This window comes from Camelina sativa, chromosome 19 (assembly GCF_030686135.1).
Source record: "Camelina sativa cultivar CO46 ecotype springtype chromosome 19, ASM3068613v1".
NCBI classification, from domain to species: Eukaryota; Viridiplantae; Streptophyta; class Magnoliopsida; order Brassicales; family Brassicaceae; genus Camelina; species Camelina sativa.
The window spans coordinates 3,975,216-3,992,413 of record NC_141898.1 but is presented as its reverse complement, the minus strand read 5'-3'; the positions used below and the strand labels follow the sequence as shown (position 1 = coordinate 3,992,413).

General features: G+C 34.7%; 2 protein-coding genes and 3 pseudogenes across 5 annotated transcripts; 2 read left to right on the top strand and 3 right to left on the bottom strand.

Moving 5' to 3' along the window:
* Nucleotides 1–312: 312 nt before the first annotated feature.
* LOC104767398 (ras-related protein RABE1e-like) lies at nucleotides 313–2,922 on the bottom strand (annotated as a pseudogene). Its single transcript, XR_015591622.1, has 8 exons — nucleotides 2,755–2,922; nucleotides 2,168–2,255; nucleotides 1,680–1,752; nucleotides 1,471–1,571; nucleotides 1,061–1,315; nucleotides 903–965; nucleotides 713–805; nucleotides 313–612 (listed from the first exon to the last, which is right to left on the bottom strand). The product of XR_015591622.1 is annotated as a ras-related protein RABE1e-like (transcript).
* Nucleotides 2,801–4,782, bottom strand: LOC104764686 (uncharacterized). 2 transcript variants are annotated; one of them, XR_015591148.1, is made up of 6 exons: nucleotides 4,448–4,762; nucleotides 3,741–3,832; nucleotides 3,550–3,628; nucleotides 3,360–3,446; nucleotides 3,171–3,266; nucleotides 2,801–3,086 (listed from the first exon to the last, which is right to left on the bottom strand). XR_015591148.1 is itself a non-coding variant. In XM_010488264.3 (6 exons), the coding sequence occupies exons 1-6, from the start codon at nucleotides 4,623–4,625 to the stop codon at nucleotides 3,024–3,026; spliced, it is 603 nt and encodes a 200-aa protein (XP_010486566.1). In that variant the 5' UTR covers nucleotides 4,626–4,782; the 3' UTR covers nucleotides 2,801–3,023. The 2 variants fall into 2 exon arrangements, 1 of the variants encoding a protein (XP_010486566.1); XM_010488264.3 differs by having other exon boundaries at nucleotides 3,352–3,446; nucleotides 4,448–4,782.
* A 1,770-nt stretch (nucleotides 4,783–6,552) lies between these two features.
* LOC147920130 (F-box/kelch-repeat protein At4g23580 pseudogene) lies at nucleotides 6,553–7,547 on the top strand (annotated as a pseudogene).
* Nucleotides 7,548–7,800: 253 nt separating this feature from the next.
* On the bottom strand, nucleotides 7,801–11,154 carry LOC104764685 (serine/threonine protein phosphatase 2A 57 kDa regulatory subunit B' beta isoform). 2 transcript variants are annotated; one of them, XM_010488263.3, is made up of 2 exons: nucleotides 9,521–11,154; nucleotides 7,801–8,475 (listed from the first exon to the last, which is right to left on the bottom strand). In XM_010488263.3, the coding sequence occupies exons 1-2, from the start codon at nucleotides 10,658–10,660 to the stop codon at nucleotides 8,140–8,142; spliced, it is 1,476 nt and encodes a 491-aa protein (XP_010486565.1). In that variant the 5' UTR covers nucleotides 10,661–11,154; the 3' UTR covers nucleotides 7,801–8,139. The 2 variants fall into 2 exon arrangements, with proteins under 2 accessions (XP_010486565.1, XP_087358258.1); XM_087502132.1 differs by lacking the exon at nucleotides 7,801–8,475 and adding an exon at nucleotides 8,501–8,699 and having other exon boundaries at nucleotides 9,521–11,008.
* LOC147920129 (uncharacterized) lies at nucleotides 10,873–16,602 on the top strand (annotated as a pseudogene).
* The last annotated feature ends 596 nt before the right edge of the window (nucleotides 16,603–17,198 follow it).

The following is a 17,198-nucleotide window of genomic DNA, read 5'->3' as shown; positions in this document are numbered from 1 at the left end:
CTTCCATTTTACTTGGAGGGGAGGAGAAGAGTTGTGTTATGTCCGGTTTTAACAACAAAGGCATATTTGGAGGGGGTAAATGAAGTGTATTATGGTTAATGTAAATGAAGTGTATTATGGTTAATGCCAAGTGGTTCAGGTTCGTTGATTAACCAAAACCAGATTTTTATACTTCCATTGAATTAATCATTTGGACCGAATGGAAAACCATGTTTGGTGGGGTGTATATATAAATAAAAAAAAAGGGCATTTCCATTAACATTTGTTACTTAGTCGTCAAGTTAGTAACAAGAAATTATGAGAAATCATAACAAGAAAACATATAGATGTTTCTCATAGAGAAAAAGGTTACTTTAGGGGAGAATTTGAAAATACAGTTAGCCTCGAAGAAGCTTTTTAAGAATTTTAAGCTTAAACTGAAAAAAAAAAACCCAAAAAAGAACTCATGCTCTAGCCACTTTTACACACAACATCTGGCATTAATTCAAAGTTTAAGAGGTCAGAAACAGGTCCATAGAACTTCTAAACATAACTGCAGCAAGCTGATTTCTCAGTTGTAGAAGACGATGAGGCTTTGTTAGCGTCTTGTTTAGTGATCTTGATCCCTTGGGGCTGCAAAGCAACAAAGACAGTATTCGATTTTCCTCAGCAATATATACAGTTTCATAACCCGAGTATCAAGTAAGTAGTAGATTCACACGTGCTTCTTTACCTCGGCTTTTGTATCGCTTTCTGTGAGTCTTTGCTTTATGTCTTTCGCGATAGAAAGGAAAACCTGCTCGACGTTCTGGTTTGTTTTTGCACTCTGCAACAGTTTCCAATCACATCCGTTTTAAAAAAATGAAATATCAGAACAAACAATGAATGAGGAAACAAACATGTTATATATTTTTCCAGCTCACCGTCTCAAAGAACTTGATTCCATACTCATCAGCCAGAGCTTGTCCCTTTGATGTTGGGACAGCCTGTAGAAGAAGGTGCAGCATCAGTATACTATGACGAAATGTAGGCAAAACATGGTCAAGATTGTGAACAGAGAGAGAGTACACAGCAAAATTACCCTTTTGCTTTCATCCATATCGGCTTTGTTACCAACCAATATTTTGTTGACACTATCGGACGCATGCTGCTCAATGTTCTTCATCCAGTTCCTAATGTCTGGAGAAGCAATTATTGTCAGTTCCCAATAGTAAGTTTTTAAGTTCTTGGCAAATATAGTTCCTGATACAAAGAAAAGCCAGAGACATACTGTTGAAGGATGACTCGTCTGTTACATCATAGACAAGTAATATACCCATAGCTCCTCTGTAATATGCTGCAAGAGAAAAATGGACTAAAGAGTTTCAAAGAAACGGCATCTGAACGTTACTAACAAGAAAGAAAGTAAATAAATAGACTTGGGAGTAATCATCTACACAAAACATAAAGAGTGGTTTTCACTTTACAAAGAGCCGAGAGAAGAAGTTTGACCTGTGGTTATAGTTCTAAAACGTTCTTGTCCAGCAGTGTCCCATATGTGCAATTTGATACGCTTGCCATCAAGTTCGACTGTTCTTATCTTGAAGTCGATTCTGGAGAAGATAAAAAGAAAAAAAATAGAACTTTTAGACAAAGGTTTTCAACTATCTTCAAGATATTAAAAAACACAAGAAAAAACACCAAAAGAAAGAAAGAGATACCCAATGGTGGTAATAAAACTGGTGGTAAAAATATCATCAGAGAAACGCAGTAACAAGCAACTTTTCCCCACACCTACACAACACATAAGCAACGAAATGAAAAGAACTGAAGTGTTAGCACTATAAAATTTAACATAGCAACTGATGACTTCTGCAACGTTATCTGAACTTACTTGTATAATCAAGTTACAAAAACAAAGTTTCCTTAGTTCTTCGCAATCGTAAGTATATAAAGATTTTGATTCTAAAAACTTCCAAAACTGACCTACATCGATATTTTAAAGTTCTACAGAGACTGTACTGTATAGCTTTCTTCATCTATACTTTGTCAATTAAATAACACGCAAAACAAAAGATAACAAGGATTCGAAAAAAAAAAAAAAAAACCCTAATTCAGAAATCGGCAAAAACAAGCAGGAAAGAAGATTCTCAGATGAAAAGCTAGTTTGTTCAATTACTGATAAAGAGAGAAAAGGTATTATAATTACCGCTATCGCCGATGAGGTAATCATAGTCCGAACGAGCTCTTGCCGGGTGCAACTGCCATCGGAGAAGATACTTCTTTCTCCACAGAAACTAAAAGTAACCACCGAGCTCTGCTGTTTTTTTTTCCCCCGGAAAATCTCTTCTCGCCGGAGAAAGAAATTTTCCTGGAGAAGACAGACACATACAGCCAAAGAGAAAGCAAAACAAAAAAACGGCGTTTCTTTAGTGGTTCTGCTGCGCTGCTCATTGGTCGATCATATTTTATTACTTATTTGCTGTTTTCGTCTTTGTTTTTCAATTATTCCCACTTAAACCCACACAACTTATTAAATCGCTCAATTTGTTTTAGACGTTATAAATTACTCACTGTTTCTTACAAAACTTTTTCTTCTTCACGATATGTTAAAAACATCTCGAAAAACAGTGAGTAATTCAAAATCAGTGATATAATTAAACGCTGTGGTATGTTTTAGAGACATAAAAAAAAAGTTATGGGGTTAAGAATAAGGAATAAGAAAGATGCAGGGTAGCAAAACTTAAGGAGGTTATGCTGACGTGTCAGAGAGTTACTGTATGTATACGATTATACGTTGTACGTTGGAGTATCCACTATGTTCACCTCTGAGGCCTCTAAATGCTTAACGAAAACTCGTTCAAATCTATTAATCCGATCATAATTCCATGACTCTAAAACAGACACGAACCTTCTTAATTCATTGGTATCAGATTTCAAACCTTTGTATGTAAATAAAACCATCAAAAAATATAGGATTAAGACGAGTTAAACCCAAAAAAAAAAAGTCACTTCCCTAATACTTCACTGACTCGCCAAGCATCACTGAGATACCGTTGAGTTGTTTATATAGCTTCTTCGAGGATCCTCCTTGCATCAGTGTTTATATCAGCTAATTCATCTGCTGTCTGCATATTCATAACCTAGTTATTATACAGCTAAATCATACATACCTTCAAAAGCCACAGATGAAAGTGTTTTCAAATGTTTACCTTCCCATATGAGTTTTCTGTCCTTGGTGAAGCCCCAGAACCCAGCAAAAATCTAACCACATCAACATGTTCGCCTCTTGCTGCATGATGCAGAGGCTGTCACCAAAGAAACAGATTGTCATGAAACAATATCGAAAGAGAGAGAGACAGAATAAGACACTTGGAGATGGAGAATACTTACAGTGTCACCTTCTATATCGGCTGTTTCGATCATTCTCTTCACACATTCAGGACCATTAGCTCGGCTAAAAAGAAGCTGTACTATTTCCAAGTATCCTGTGGAGCTCAAGTTAAACAGAAAGAACGATAAGCCATAGAATGTAACCATTCCGTGAAACAGAAATACCAAAAGAATGGTAGGGGCCATGACCAGTTTTACCTCCAGCACAAGCATCATGTAGAGGAATTGCTTCATCTTCATCTTTGACCTCCATATTCGCTCCTCTTTCTAGGAGAAGCTGTGGTAAGAAAATATCATTAGGCAATTAATGGATTTTTACAAAAAAATACATTAGCTATCAAAGTCAGTGAGAAATGAAAAAGCAAAGAAGAGCAAAAGTAAAACCAAACCTGAACACAAGGTAGGTGACCATATAAACATGCCAAGTGAAGTGCCGAGTCATTATCCTCAAGAGGCTCATCGACTCTCCCATTCAAATTGTCTATCAAATTCAGAAAAGAAACATAAACAATTTCATCAAAAACAGCAGAAAGTGCACACATAAATCTGATAAAATTACTTCTACCAGATATTCATCAGTTAATAAAGAGAATACATAGTCAGGTCCATGGCAGCCTCAATCAACAAACAAAACAAAGATAGACAGGAACACACATAGGCACGAATTACAGCTTTCTCCTATCCTTCCTAACTGAAACTAACTAAATTGAGCAAACAACAAACAACAAACCAGTGAGGTTGCTGACTAAGATGGGAGTCAAATGGAAGATAAAGCCCTTAAGGTAGGTGTCTTAAGAGGAGGAGAAGAACGATGAGACAAAGATAAAAACACTAGAGGTATCTTCTACAACGATAGTGAGAAAATTTTGTCGAGAAAACTATACTTTTTCAGAATGCTCTGGTTTTTAAAGATGGCAAATTTGTAGTGGTTCCCCTAAAAGTTTGAGGCTTTACGTCCTCTAACCAGCTAATTAAGCAATTACGCAACTCTGAGGATGAAATTGAAATTGCAGTTCAACTAATCGTAGGGTTTCTCCGCAAACTCTGAGGAAGGACTCTGTTAAAGGCAGAAAGAGAGAAGAGGTAAAGGAAGTACCGATGGCAGTGCGCAAGGCGGAAACGTCACCGGACTGAGCAGCGGCGGCCAAGTCACGGATGTGAGAAGGAAGCTCGGGATCGCTGTCGTAGTCAACGCCGTTTTCCTCAAAGAGAGCGTTATCTCCGTCAACAACTTCTTCTTCCATCAAACCATTGCCTTCTCTTGGAACAGCCATTGTAGTAGTTCAGTCAACCTCTCCCTTTCTCTCTCTCTCTCTCTCTTTTATTTTCTCCACCGCCGTAGAATAATCTTCTTTTTAACAACTAATCGCCGCCGTTCAATAAGCTGCGCACTCGATTAAATTTTAGGTTTTCTCTTGTTTTTTTTAATACAAAACTTGGTATATACAAAATTTAACTATAATAGTTTTTTAAAATTATTATTTAAAATTGCATTTTAAAAAGTCACTTTTTACTTTAAAATATCATATTTTTAGTTAAATTGATGTTCTTCACTTAGATTCGGTCAATATTTTTGAGTTTTTATTTTTATTTTTGGATGGTTGTTATATATTATAAGCAAACTTCTGTAAACCATCGTCCATATTAATGAAATTTACCAATTCATAGAAGAAAAAAATTGACATTTTTTCGTAGTTTACGTCTAATTTCTACTTTAATTTTTGTATACTCCGTAATTTTTCACTATTTTTTTTTTTTTTTGTAATTAGCCATTTGCGTCATCTCTTTGTGTCATCTCTTTGCGTCATCTTCTTGCGTCATTCTCAATTTTTGTTTGTCTCTGCGCAAAACAACCAAAACAAGAATATGGAGGATAAATAGATGTCACACGACATGTCCTGGCAAGATTGCCTCTTTCTAGGTATCACATGGCAAACAAAATATGCAGCCATCACCGTCAGGACTAGGAGGCCTAGGGACATATATCCGAGTAGCAAATGGGGCAGTTCGAGCACTCATATCCAACATGTACCAATCGAGTAGTTAGTAGGCGTTTTGAGGCTACAATTTCGTTTTGCTCTCCGCCACTTACTGTGTACTATATTTTTAAAATGATTATTATTTGTTAGCCTATCAACTTTTTGTTATCATCACCCGCACTAAGCTTGGGTATATTTACACCGGTTGTGGTAATTTGATTTTCTTCACACTACTATTTTTTTTTAAAATAAAGTTTGAATATATATTTTAAAATTATTTTAATAAGAAATAAAAAGTAAAACTTAGACAACTAAAAATAATTTTTATTGATATGTTGGTAATAATATGTATCAAACATTTTTCTGGCAATATTTTTTAACAAATTTTTTCCGGAAAATATACTAATAATTAAACCATAACTTTTTTTAAAACATGATCAAATATACTAATAAATATTTGTTTAATATGAATATAAAATATGAGTTTACTAAAAACCATTTCAATTATAAATAAATAATATTACTATATTATATCATCAAATATTATTAAGTATTATCATATCATCATATAACAATAACCATAACCGCTTTAACCATAACTTTTTAACCGTTATTTTTAATCAGTTAAAGTCATGGGCGGACCTAGGTACAAGCTAGGGAGGTCATATGACCTGGGTAAGTTTTTTAAGTTCCCTAATTGTTATTAAGAAAGAAACATATTTTCCCCATCAATTTTTTTTAATTACATTTGACCAGTTTAATTTAAAAATTATTCTAAGAGACCAGCTGTGACTTACAAGCTTAATAAAGGTAAATGGAGAGCAGCAGACTTAGCTATTAACAGGGGATGGTGGTGCTCATCATCTGATTACCCATCATCTAATTAATGTGTGATAGAGAACGTGTTATATTATATTGTTATATTGACGGGATGATCAATTCGTACAACCCAGAAAAAAGGTTGGACATATTTAAAGGGATTGAAGGGTTTGAAAAAAATGTTTAATTAGATCGCCGAACTATCGTAACCATAGCCATCCCTAATATTGGAGTTTACTTATATGACACCTGGCATGATATAACAATTAGAGTTTACTTTTTTTCAAACGAAGAAAAGAAGTAAATAGCGTTTCAGTCAATCAAAAGAAAAAGAAAAAAAAGGGCAACCATAAACCTTAAGAGGCGATCCATAACCATGAACGGAGAAGTGCCAATGACGTTGATGATGCTTCCTAATGATTTGGTATTAAACTGCTTAGCCCGCGTTTCGAGATTGTCTATCCGACCTCTTTAGTTTCCCATAGATTCCGCTCTATCCTTGCTTCAACTGAGCTTTACCAAATCCGAAGCCTCTTACTCTTAGGCCAAACTGAGAGTTGTCTCTATGTGTGCTTAACAATCCCTAGCTACAAGAGCCCACAACAATGGTTCACTCTCTGCCAGATACCAAATAGTTCTAAGAAAGTTTTGATCCCAGTTACATCTCCCAACTCTCCTTCTACGTACCAGTCAGATTTTGCAAGGGTTGGTTCTAGTGCCATTGGCGGATTCATAAAAGATGATAATGCATCATCATCTGCTAGCATCATGGTCATGGACTGTCGTTCTCACACATGGCATGAGGCCCCAAGCATGCGGGTGGCACGAGAGTCTCCTTCTGCTTGCGTCCTTGATGGAAAAATATATGTGATAGGAGGCTCCAAAGTTCTCGATGCAACTAACTGGGTGGAGGTATTCGGTACAGTGGATGAAACTTGGGAGTTTGATTCGTCGTCAAGTCCTGGCGAGAAAATATGTAGCGGTTTTAGGTATCAAAGCGTAGGGTATGATGGAAATGTCTACGTGAAGTGTTTTGAGCGACCGGTGACTTACAAGCTGAATAAAGGTAGATGGAGAGCGGCAGACTTAGCTATAAACAGGGGATGGTGGTGCTCATCATCATCTTATTGTGTGATAGAGAACGTGTTATATTGTTATAGTCACGGGATGATCAAGTCGTACAACCCGGAAAAAAAAGTTTGGACATATATAAAGGGATTGAACGGTTTGGAAAAAATGTTAATATCGCCAGACTATCGTTGTGTTGAAGCCAAAGTGGCAGATTATGGTGGAAAGTTGGCGGTTTTGTGGGAACAAAATGTGTCTGTTAATGAGTATCACCATCACAAAAAAATAGTTTGGTGTGGGGTGTTTACCATTGAACACATCTGTCTCTGAGTTTTTGTTTCCTATTGACGTGTTTACCATTGAGCCAGATGTGTTTTTATCTGATCAATCAAATGCGCAAGTTTACTATTGTTCTTTTCTATCTTCACTTCATCTTAGTTAGTATAACTCTTCTAAAGAGAACATCCTTTACTAAGGTCATTAGAAATTCCTTTACGAAAACTTTGTTGGAAACTAGTTTATTCCACATTATGAAATGAATCCTAGTGTATACACTAGTAACACAAAGGGAGGGAAAAAAAAAAAGACAAAACAAGAATACTAAATTGGATTTGAGATGGCTAGTAGTAGTATACAAACATTCAGTATATATAATTCAAATTTTACAAAATTTAAAACTGCCCTTCCACGGGATAAAAAATTAGACAGAAGATCACAAACACATTCTTAGTACTAACATATTCTCTCATAGTAAACAGCTCACTTCTCTCTACTTCTCTGAGCAATCAGAATTTTGAACCCATGATTTCTCAAAACAAAAACAAATCGAAATTTAAAAAAAGGAAAATTAATAGTAAACATTTGATTAAATGAGAACAAACAAACAAAAAAAAGTGAAAGAATAATACCCTTTTTGATCAATCTAGGAAGTGATCATATGATCTTCTTCTCCTCCTCTGTCTCGATCCGCCGCTGCTTCTGCTAATCTCTTCCATGTATATTGCCGTTGTTCTTCCACTTGTTTAGATTTTGCTTGTTTCTCTTCATACTGCCTCTGGCATTCTTCAAAGAGTTCAGGATCCATCTCCATGAACATTTTCTTGATATTTGTGGTTAGACCATGAACTGCTTGGTTCCAGTGAGACTGGATGTTCTTCTCCAGTGCAGGGTATATGATTGGAAGGATCACGCTTCGGTTCTGCGCGATTAGACCCACAATGTGCTCGTTGTTCCACAAGAACAGTGCTCGTTCTGCAACCTGTGTCAGATTTTTGAGATATGTATGTAAACAATTAGGCAAAACCCACAAAAGAATTATCCAATTTTTTGAAAAGACATAATACGATGTGTAATTGCTACTTGCTAGCAATCAGTGAGAATTAATCAGACTTGTGATTACAACCAAGGAGATCAAACATGCTTCAGTCTAATCACACAAATGGATACCACATAGGAAAAGATGCTCATGTCTCCTTTTTCCTGCTATACTCCAAGTAAAAGCATTGTGCAGCGGAAATCAATGACTCGTGAATAAAGCAAAAGCAACATTAAGTTTGAAAGACTGTATCATGGAAAATGCAGATGATTGAAGAATCCAAGGATTTAATCAGAGTAGTAGCTATCAACAGCATGAGATAACCCATCAACATAATGAGAGCAGTGCCAACAACATCATTATAATAATGTTGTGAAATGAAATTGAACAGTGTGGCAAAAATGAAGAAAGAGGCAAAGCAAGGAGAAAAAGAAAAAAACATGCACCATAAACTTAATAAAGCATTGGCAACGAATTTCATGACTCGTGAATTAAGCAAAAGCAACAGTGCCAACACATTCAGAGAGTTATTAAGCTCGATTAAGTTGGAAATGACTAATGATCTAAGATCCACGGATTTAATCAGAGCAGTAGCTATCAGCAGCATGAAAAAACGCCATCAACTGAATGATGCCAACAACATCATTCTAAAAATTTCTGAAATGAAATTCAGCATTGTGGCAGAAATGGAGAAAGACGCAAGCAAAAAGTTAAAAAACAATTTGCACCATAAACTTGACGAAGCACTAAAGTTGCATTCTTTTCCAGGTGGATGAATCAGACCAGAGTCAAACGAACTTGACTTGAAGGTGAGAGGAATACAGGACACTAGCACGCAACACGGAATATACAATGCATCAATATTCTTAATATATCGTGACTTCTTGCGCAGAAAATGGTAAATAACAAAATCTCTTTATTTAAGGTGATATGCATAGACGAGAGCCCTCCATGACGAGATCAAAATGAAAAGCCAACTCATACTAACCTGAAAGTGAGAGCTCGTGAGGCAGCGACCAATCTGTTGGAATAACGGAACCATGCAACGCTGGAACTCGACAGGCTGTGTTGCCTCAAGAACTTCTTCAAGTTCTCCAAGGAAGAGATTCTCCTTCGCGCAGTTTGTCACGGGCCAATACTTTAATAAACCCCTGATTACTGTATCCGCAAGCTTATAATCTTTCTCCACAAACTGAACGATGCAATAAGATAACTGCTGATGATACACAACAATTGGTTTTGGCTTATGCAAAGGTATCAAGACCCTGATTAAGAATAACTTGTGCTCCTCCTTCATAGGCAACGCAAACCCGTTAATGATACTACCTAGAATCTCCAAGAGTTCCCCAATCCCACTGTGTCTCTCTGTCTCATAAACAAACCTATAGAATATGTTGTTGATTGCTTTCCTAATAAAGGGCCTGTGAACCATAAACTTGCCATAAATCCTATGAAGAATCGTTTTCAAATACTCCCTCTCTCTCGGGTCCTCAGAATCAAACAAGTCAAGCAACTTCAACACAAAAGAATGGTCGATATACCGTTTAGCCACCTTTGTATCCGTGTCAGTCGAAACAACATATCTCAGCAGCAACTCGTAAACCAGCTGCAAATGAGGCCAAGAAGGTTCCAAATAAGGTTCCTCTTCCTCAGGATCTGCAGGCTCTTGGCCCGTATTCTCATGTGAAGCTGGAGGGAGACACCGGAATATATTAACAGAAACCATCTTAATCATTTCTCCCTGACACGACTCAGAGATCTTACTAGACCCAGACTGTATAAAATCAACCAGCTCCAACAACGTTTGCCTCTTAATCTCCTTCTCTCTGGCGTTCTTAACAGTGTCAGTGAAATCGAACAGGAAACAGCAATTCTGAAGTTTCCTCAAGAACAAGGTTTGCCTCTCTGAAACAGGCACATCTCTGAACAAAGGGAGTGGCTCCACGGAGCCCAAAGGCGGAGTAGCCGTCACAGGAGACGGAGACGAATTAAGCAATGCACCACGAGACGCGTGACTAACAACGACATTGGAGCCAGGAGCAGGAGGACCAATCCCATAACTAGAAGGTTCATTAGCTTCGGATTTAGAGGGCTTTCGATGCCCACCTTTCATGATTTTCCTTAACATGGCTTACGCAACTAAGAGCTAAGGGGAGTGACTCAGAAAGAAGCACACTTTAACTTTTGCTCCCCCAAACCAAACTAGAAACCCTAAGTTCCCAAGCCGAGGAGAGATTTCACTATAAGCTAATAAGGAGCTCAGAATTGAATCAGCAAATGCAACGGAGGGCGAATTTAAAAAAACACTGAGAGTATTCAGATTCGAAAAGAAATTATCAGATGTGGCTTCCACTCTATGCCTCTATTGGATCAAAGGCTCCTCATTTGCGTAATCCCGCGGATAAAGATGTGGCCAAAGAAGGCGAGAAATGGTACCGGAATGATGTTATCGGAGATCTGAGGTGGTGAAAATCAGAACATTAGACTGATAGAAGAATCTTTCTCGGAGTTTAATAAGATTGTTGATCAGACGGCTAAAATTTCCCGGCGATCAAATCAGGAAGAGAGCGAGAGAGAGAAGAGAGAGATAGCCGAAAGGGGAACAAAGGGACTAAAATCAAAATAGATACAGATATAAATTTACACTTCAAGTGCCTATCAATTTCTATTTATTTAATATTTGCCCACTTATTTTTGGTTATTATAAAAAATTTCGCATTATAAAAAATATACATATATAATTTTTCACTTCACATTATATTTTTTACATTAAACTTTAGGTTAAAATTTCGGATTTAGAGACGACGACCAAAAAAGAGAGTACAAATGTAATTTTTGATTTAGTATATGAATTTAGTGACAAACAATTTAATGATTATAAAATTGTAAATTATTTTTAAAAAAACTTAAATCATTAATATATTATAAACAAAAAAGATCTCTGATTTCATACATAACTTTGTCTACTTTGCTGGTGGCTCCTCTTATTATTGGCATTTGTGATCTTCTCCCTCGTTAACTCTATTGGTTTCCTCCAACAACAGCAATTACGTGTAAGCATAGGAAATATTTAGGATTATCTTATAATCAACAATCTGATTATATATGGTCTCCTTATCATCCGTATTTAGATTATGTTTTATCCTATTAATTTTTTTTTATATCATTTCACGTTTTAGATAATGTTCCCTAATATGGCATTTTGGACTCTCACTCTATGATCTTATATCTAATTATCTCTACGTATTTGTCAAAAAAAAATCTAATTATCTCTTGGTGGAAATACCGGCTAATAGTTGTTACAAAATAAAGTCTATCATTCGTTATTTTTTTGTCTTTATCTTCTCTTAAATATTTTTTTGGACATATTTTTTTAATCAAATTTAAGATCACAATATTACTACTTTTTCTTTGTTTCCCATTTGAAATATTTGCCATGTATTTGGCTACCATGATAAAAAAAATTATTAAAATGGTCTTTGACTATATAAATGACATTTCATCACTTTCTAATTCAGCAATTGTCCTTGTTACTCAAAAATATTTTATTTAAAATATTTCATTGCTTTTCCTGCCATTACCTCTTTGTGAGAATTTATAATAGACGTCCAAAATATTGGTTGTCAACTGTTTTAATGCCAATTTTGTTATGTTCAAATTTTTCGTTGAAAAACTAGTATTATTAAATTACTCAATTTTATTTCATGTCATATATGGCAAAACTAGATAATATAACTAATTCAAAATTACTAAAACTAAATTTGTTATAATTAATAACAATAATTTGTACCAAATAAACCAAACCAAATCCAAATTTGTGTAATTAGATCAAATAAACGGATAATTCATTAATACTCATCAAATGTATTTTCATCAAGTTTAAAAAACTAAGAGTATTTTGCAAACACAAATTCAAAATTATCGATATATTCTAAATCTGAAAATTGCAAATCAATGTTATCAACTCAATAGTAGCTTTATCAATATATAAGGACATGAATAAATAATTGTGTGCATAAAAAAGTATGAATTAGATAAAACTAAACCGATTTGAATCAAAAATTGGCCAATCAATATCTGTTTTATGCAAATATCTATACAAACTTCTAGTTTCATCAAGATTATAAACTAAGAGTATTTTGTAAACAAAAATTCAAAATTGTTGATACATTCTAACTCTGAAAATTGTAAATCAATAATATCAACTCAATAGTAAATTTATTAATGTGTAAGAAAATGAATTAAGGATTGTATGCATAAAAAACCTGAATTGAACCAAACCAAACCGATTTGAATCAAAAATTGGCCAACTCATATCTATTTTATGCCAATATATATACAAACTCCTAATTTCATCAAAATTAAAAACTAAGAGTATTTTGCAAAAAAAAAAAATCAAAACTCTCGTACATTCTAACTTTGAAAATTGCAAATAAATGTTATCAACTCAATAGTAAATTTATCAATGTATAAAGAATGTAATTAATGATTGTGTGCATACAAAACTGAATAATGGACCAAACTACACCGATGTGAATCAAAATTTGGTCAATCTATATCTAATTTATGCAAATATCTATACAAACTCCCAATTTCATCAATATTAAAAACTAAGAATATTTTGCAAACAAAAAAAATCAAAACTGTGGTACATTCTAACCTTGAAAATTGCAAATCAATGTTATCAACTTAATAGTATATTTATTAAGGTATAAGGAAAAGAATTAATGATTATTTGCATAAAAAATAAATATTGGAACAAACTAAATCTGATTTGAAACAAAATTGGTCAATTCATATCTAATTTATGCAAATATCAATACAAACTCTCAATTTCATCAAGATTAAAAACTAAGAGTATTTATGCAAATTTCCACTTTCATCTTTAACATCCTATAATTTTCGGCATAAACATTGAACAAGCCAAACTTAACCGAATATAACCAAAATTGAGCTACTAAAACTGAATTTCGTAGGAGTAAAAAACAATAATTTTTACCGAACAAACCAAACCAAATCCAGTTTTGTGCAATTAGATCAAATCAACTTAAATTTATTACAATATATATAATCAAGAGATTTTTGCAAATGAAAATTCAAAATAGTCCGTACATTCTAAATCATTATAAATGCAAATCAATGTTATCAACTCAAAAGTAAATTTATCAATGTATCAGGATTGTGTGCACATAAATAAACTAAATTGAACCAAACTAAACCGATTTGAATTAACAATTGGTCGAGCTAAAAAATTGAATAGTAAAACAATTTTTATACCAGTATAAACTAATTTAAACCGGTAAAATGAACCGTTATGCGCTTCAGGTAGTATAGAGCAAAGTCTTGTTAGATCATCAAATAAGGTTGTTGAAGATAATGAGGGTAAGAAGAAATAGTTGAAAGTGTCCAGCATAGATTTCATGGAGCTTGGCTTTGCTGATAAGAGAAGCACAAGAGGGCTTCTAGCGGGACTTGTTCCTGTTGTAGACTATCTTCCTGAAGGAGACTTACCTGAGGTGGAGTTTATTGTTGGTGATAAAACGAGATTTGCGGAGAAAGAGAGAGGATGTCAATCAAGAAGGAGATGGAAACTCTGATGTGTATAAGCCCAAAGTTTCTACATGGGTAGCAACATCTCCAAGACTGTATGTGATTGGCCCATCTAAATAGATGTCTTATGCAACTGAATTAGTTGTACCTAAGAACTCAAAGGGGGAAAAAGTTGCTTGTCCAATGATGTTAAGTTAGGATAATAGAGCCAATTACTCCAGATTATTAAAGGTAGGAGTAACAGAAAGGTTCAAATACAGATAGCTCGTTGAATTGTTTCTTGTTGATGATATGCAAAATTCGTTTCTTGTTGATGATATGCAAAATTTTATCATGTATATGTCCTACAACACTATGTTTTCCAAATTCCAAGTAGCATTTTCAATAGGTTTCTGAACAACTTGAACCTCTAAAAGATTAAAACTAATCCATTCATGTTCATGAGCTTGGGGCTAATTTTAGCTATAAGAATTTGCATCTTAACTTTGTTCGAATGTATACTTTCCTGAGGACAGAGATATATACTTTTTTTTTTGTTTAAGTTTGGTGGTGGAAGGACTCTCCAACCGGGTGATTCAGTTGAAACCGCTGAAGAGAGGATTGCGAGAGAAGCACAGACAAAACAAAAAAATGCTCGCTGCGTACAAGAAATCAATCGGACTGAATATTGATCCCAAACTCAAACTTGAGTGTGAGAAGGTACTCCAAAGACATTTTTGTTCTTCTTTGAAAATAGACCTGATGCTGAAGTTAATTTGGATGTAATATCACACAAAAGAAATCTCATTTACAGAGCAAATTTGCTCTCAATGAAAATGCTCCAAGCTATATCTTATAAATTTTATGTTACCGTCTTTAGAACCTTACTTATAGATCAAATAGAGCAAAGATGTGGGTTCAACTGAAACTATGAGTCCTGATTTCTCAAGCAGATTCTCTTATTGTAAATATTTAGATTTACACGTTGCCACATTTCTAGAAAGTTTTTTAAAAATTGATTTGAGTGGAGAAAACCTATAAAGAAAATATTTACTTTATTTACAGGCATGTTCTGCATCTATTTGTGCATCAAGATAGCTAGAAATTAGGATCGTTTAGCTCATCATCTACTTCTTCCGTTAATTTTAATACTTTCTTAATTATAACAGGCAATAGACAAGGGGAACTCGCTTATGGATTCGGGGAAACTCAAGGAAGCTTTGCCATACTATGAAAAGGTCATGGAGAAAATAGTTTTTTAAGGTAATTTCTCCAAATCTTGTTTTTTACTTCATGTCTATGTTTCTGCATTAATCTACTTATACAACAATTCTTCTGCATATGCCTTACTCGTTCTGATTGCATGAGACTTCTTTACTATCTATCCGCAGCATGTTTGTGGAGCAAAGAATCCAACTATCTTATATAACAACCAAACATACAATCAATAAGGTTTTAAGAACCTAATTATTTTGCATCATTAGTTCCATGACCTTGTTATGTGATATTCTATCGACATCTTAATCCATTGATCCCCCTAGTCCTAGATACCGAAAGAAGTAGTTATTCAGAAGATGATGTTAATTACTTGTAAGTTCTAATGTTCGCTCTAGTAGATGTGACCTTAACTAGGTACGAGTTTAGTTGTGTCAGGATTCACTTCGAAAGTAAGTTTTTCTCTCTTTGTATTTCTCTTGATGCAACTACAGGGTGACAAGTATTTCTTCATGAATATTTGAATTTTTAATAGCCTCATATAAATTTGTATTTGTAAATCATTGTCCCAAAACTCTCTCAAGCTCTAAAACTCCCGAAGGAAACCACAAAATACTTGAAGCTTCCCTGTTATACTTACCAAGTTGATGGTCATTTGCGAATGTTCTAAGATATCCTCAAAAGTAGTCTTGTTGACTACTGGTTAGTATTTATGGGCTCATGTGCCCTTAAACTCTTATTGTGGAGTGACTGACAGGGAAGATAAGGCAAGGGGCATGTATGAGAAGCTTCTATCCCACCCAAATCAGAGAGTGAGCAAGAAAGCGAGGCAGTTCATGTTCAGTTTCCAGGTAACTCAAAAACACTCCCAAAAGTACTATACCTACTAATCACAACGAGCAAGATGAGTTGTGTAACACAACTTGTGTTTTCTCTTTGACTAAGATCCGACAAGAGCCATTCAACTCTATTTGTTTTGCTTATTGTGTGCTTAACGATAAAAAAGTGTTGGCTTCTCGTAGTGTTTTCTATCATCTGGTTTTGGCAAACAGTTTCTCTTAAACATGTGAGGGTTTTTCTTAACACACTTGTAGGCAATGGAGATGCTCAATGTTAAAGGGGTCGAGCTTCATGGAGGGAAACACTGGTTATCAGAACTACTTTGAAGCCTTTATCAAAGATAATGTGAATTACAAAGCGCAAGAGGATAATGAAAGAGAGGCAATGGGTATAGATGAGTATGAGACACTCCTATATGTGATTCTGCTTGCGTCTCCGATTATAATGGTCTTTATTGTGGCTGCACAGAGAAAGAATATGCACTGAAACGCACAAATTCTTGTCAACTTCTTACATGTAAGTGTTGTAAATACAATATAGGTAATGTGATGCAACGCAACTAAGTTAGTCATTGCTTGATTTGCATCTATATTATTGACATTAATTAAAAAATATATTTTATTACAGTTAAGGATCATCATGCACACAAAGCTTTTCTTGTTAATTAAAAGAACATAACAGAAGAGAAGATGAGAATCAAACTCCAAAAGAATAAATACACAAAGCTAGTAGTTGATTGACTCCTCATGCATGTGGTTAAAAGTTCATTTTATTTTACCTTAAACTTGAGGTTAAAAGTTTGATTCCTCATGCATGTAGCTTCTGATTAGAATTACGAGTAACTTTAGATTGGAGACGACCAAAAAAATAACCTTAGATTGGTGCAAAACCTATAAACCTGAATTTGGGATATGAATTTAGCTAGTAAGAATTAAAAGAGTTTGCTGATTACACATCTCAAAATACAAATTAACAAGCAACTTCCGTGAATAAGAAGATACATATGAAGTCAAGTAACTCTAAAATCTAAATTACTGTTGCTTTGTACTGAAACATCAAATCAACTATATGGGTAATTGCCT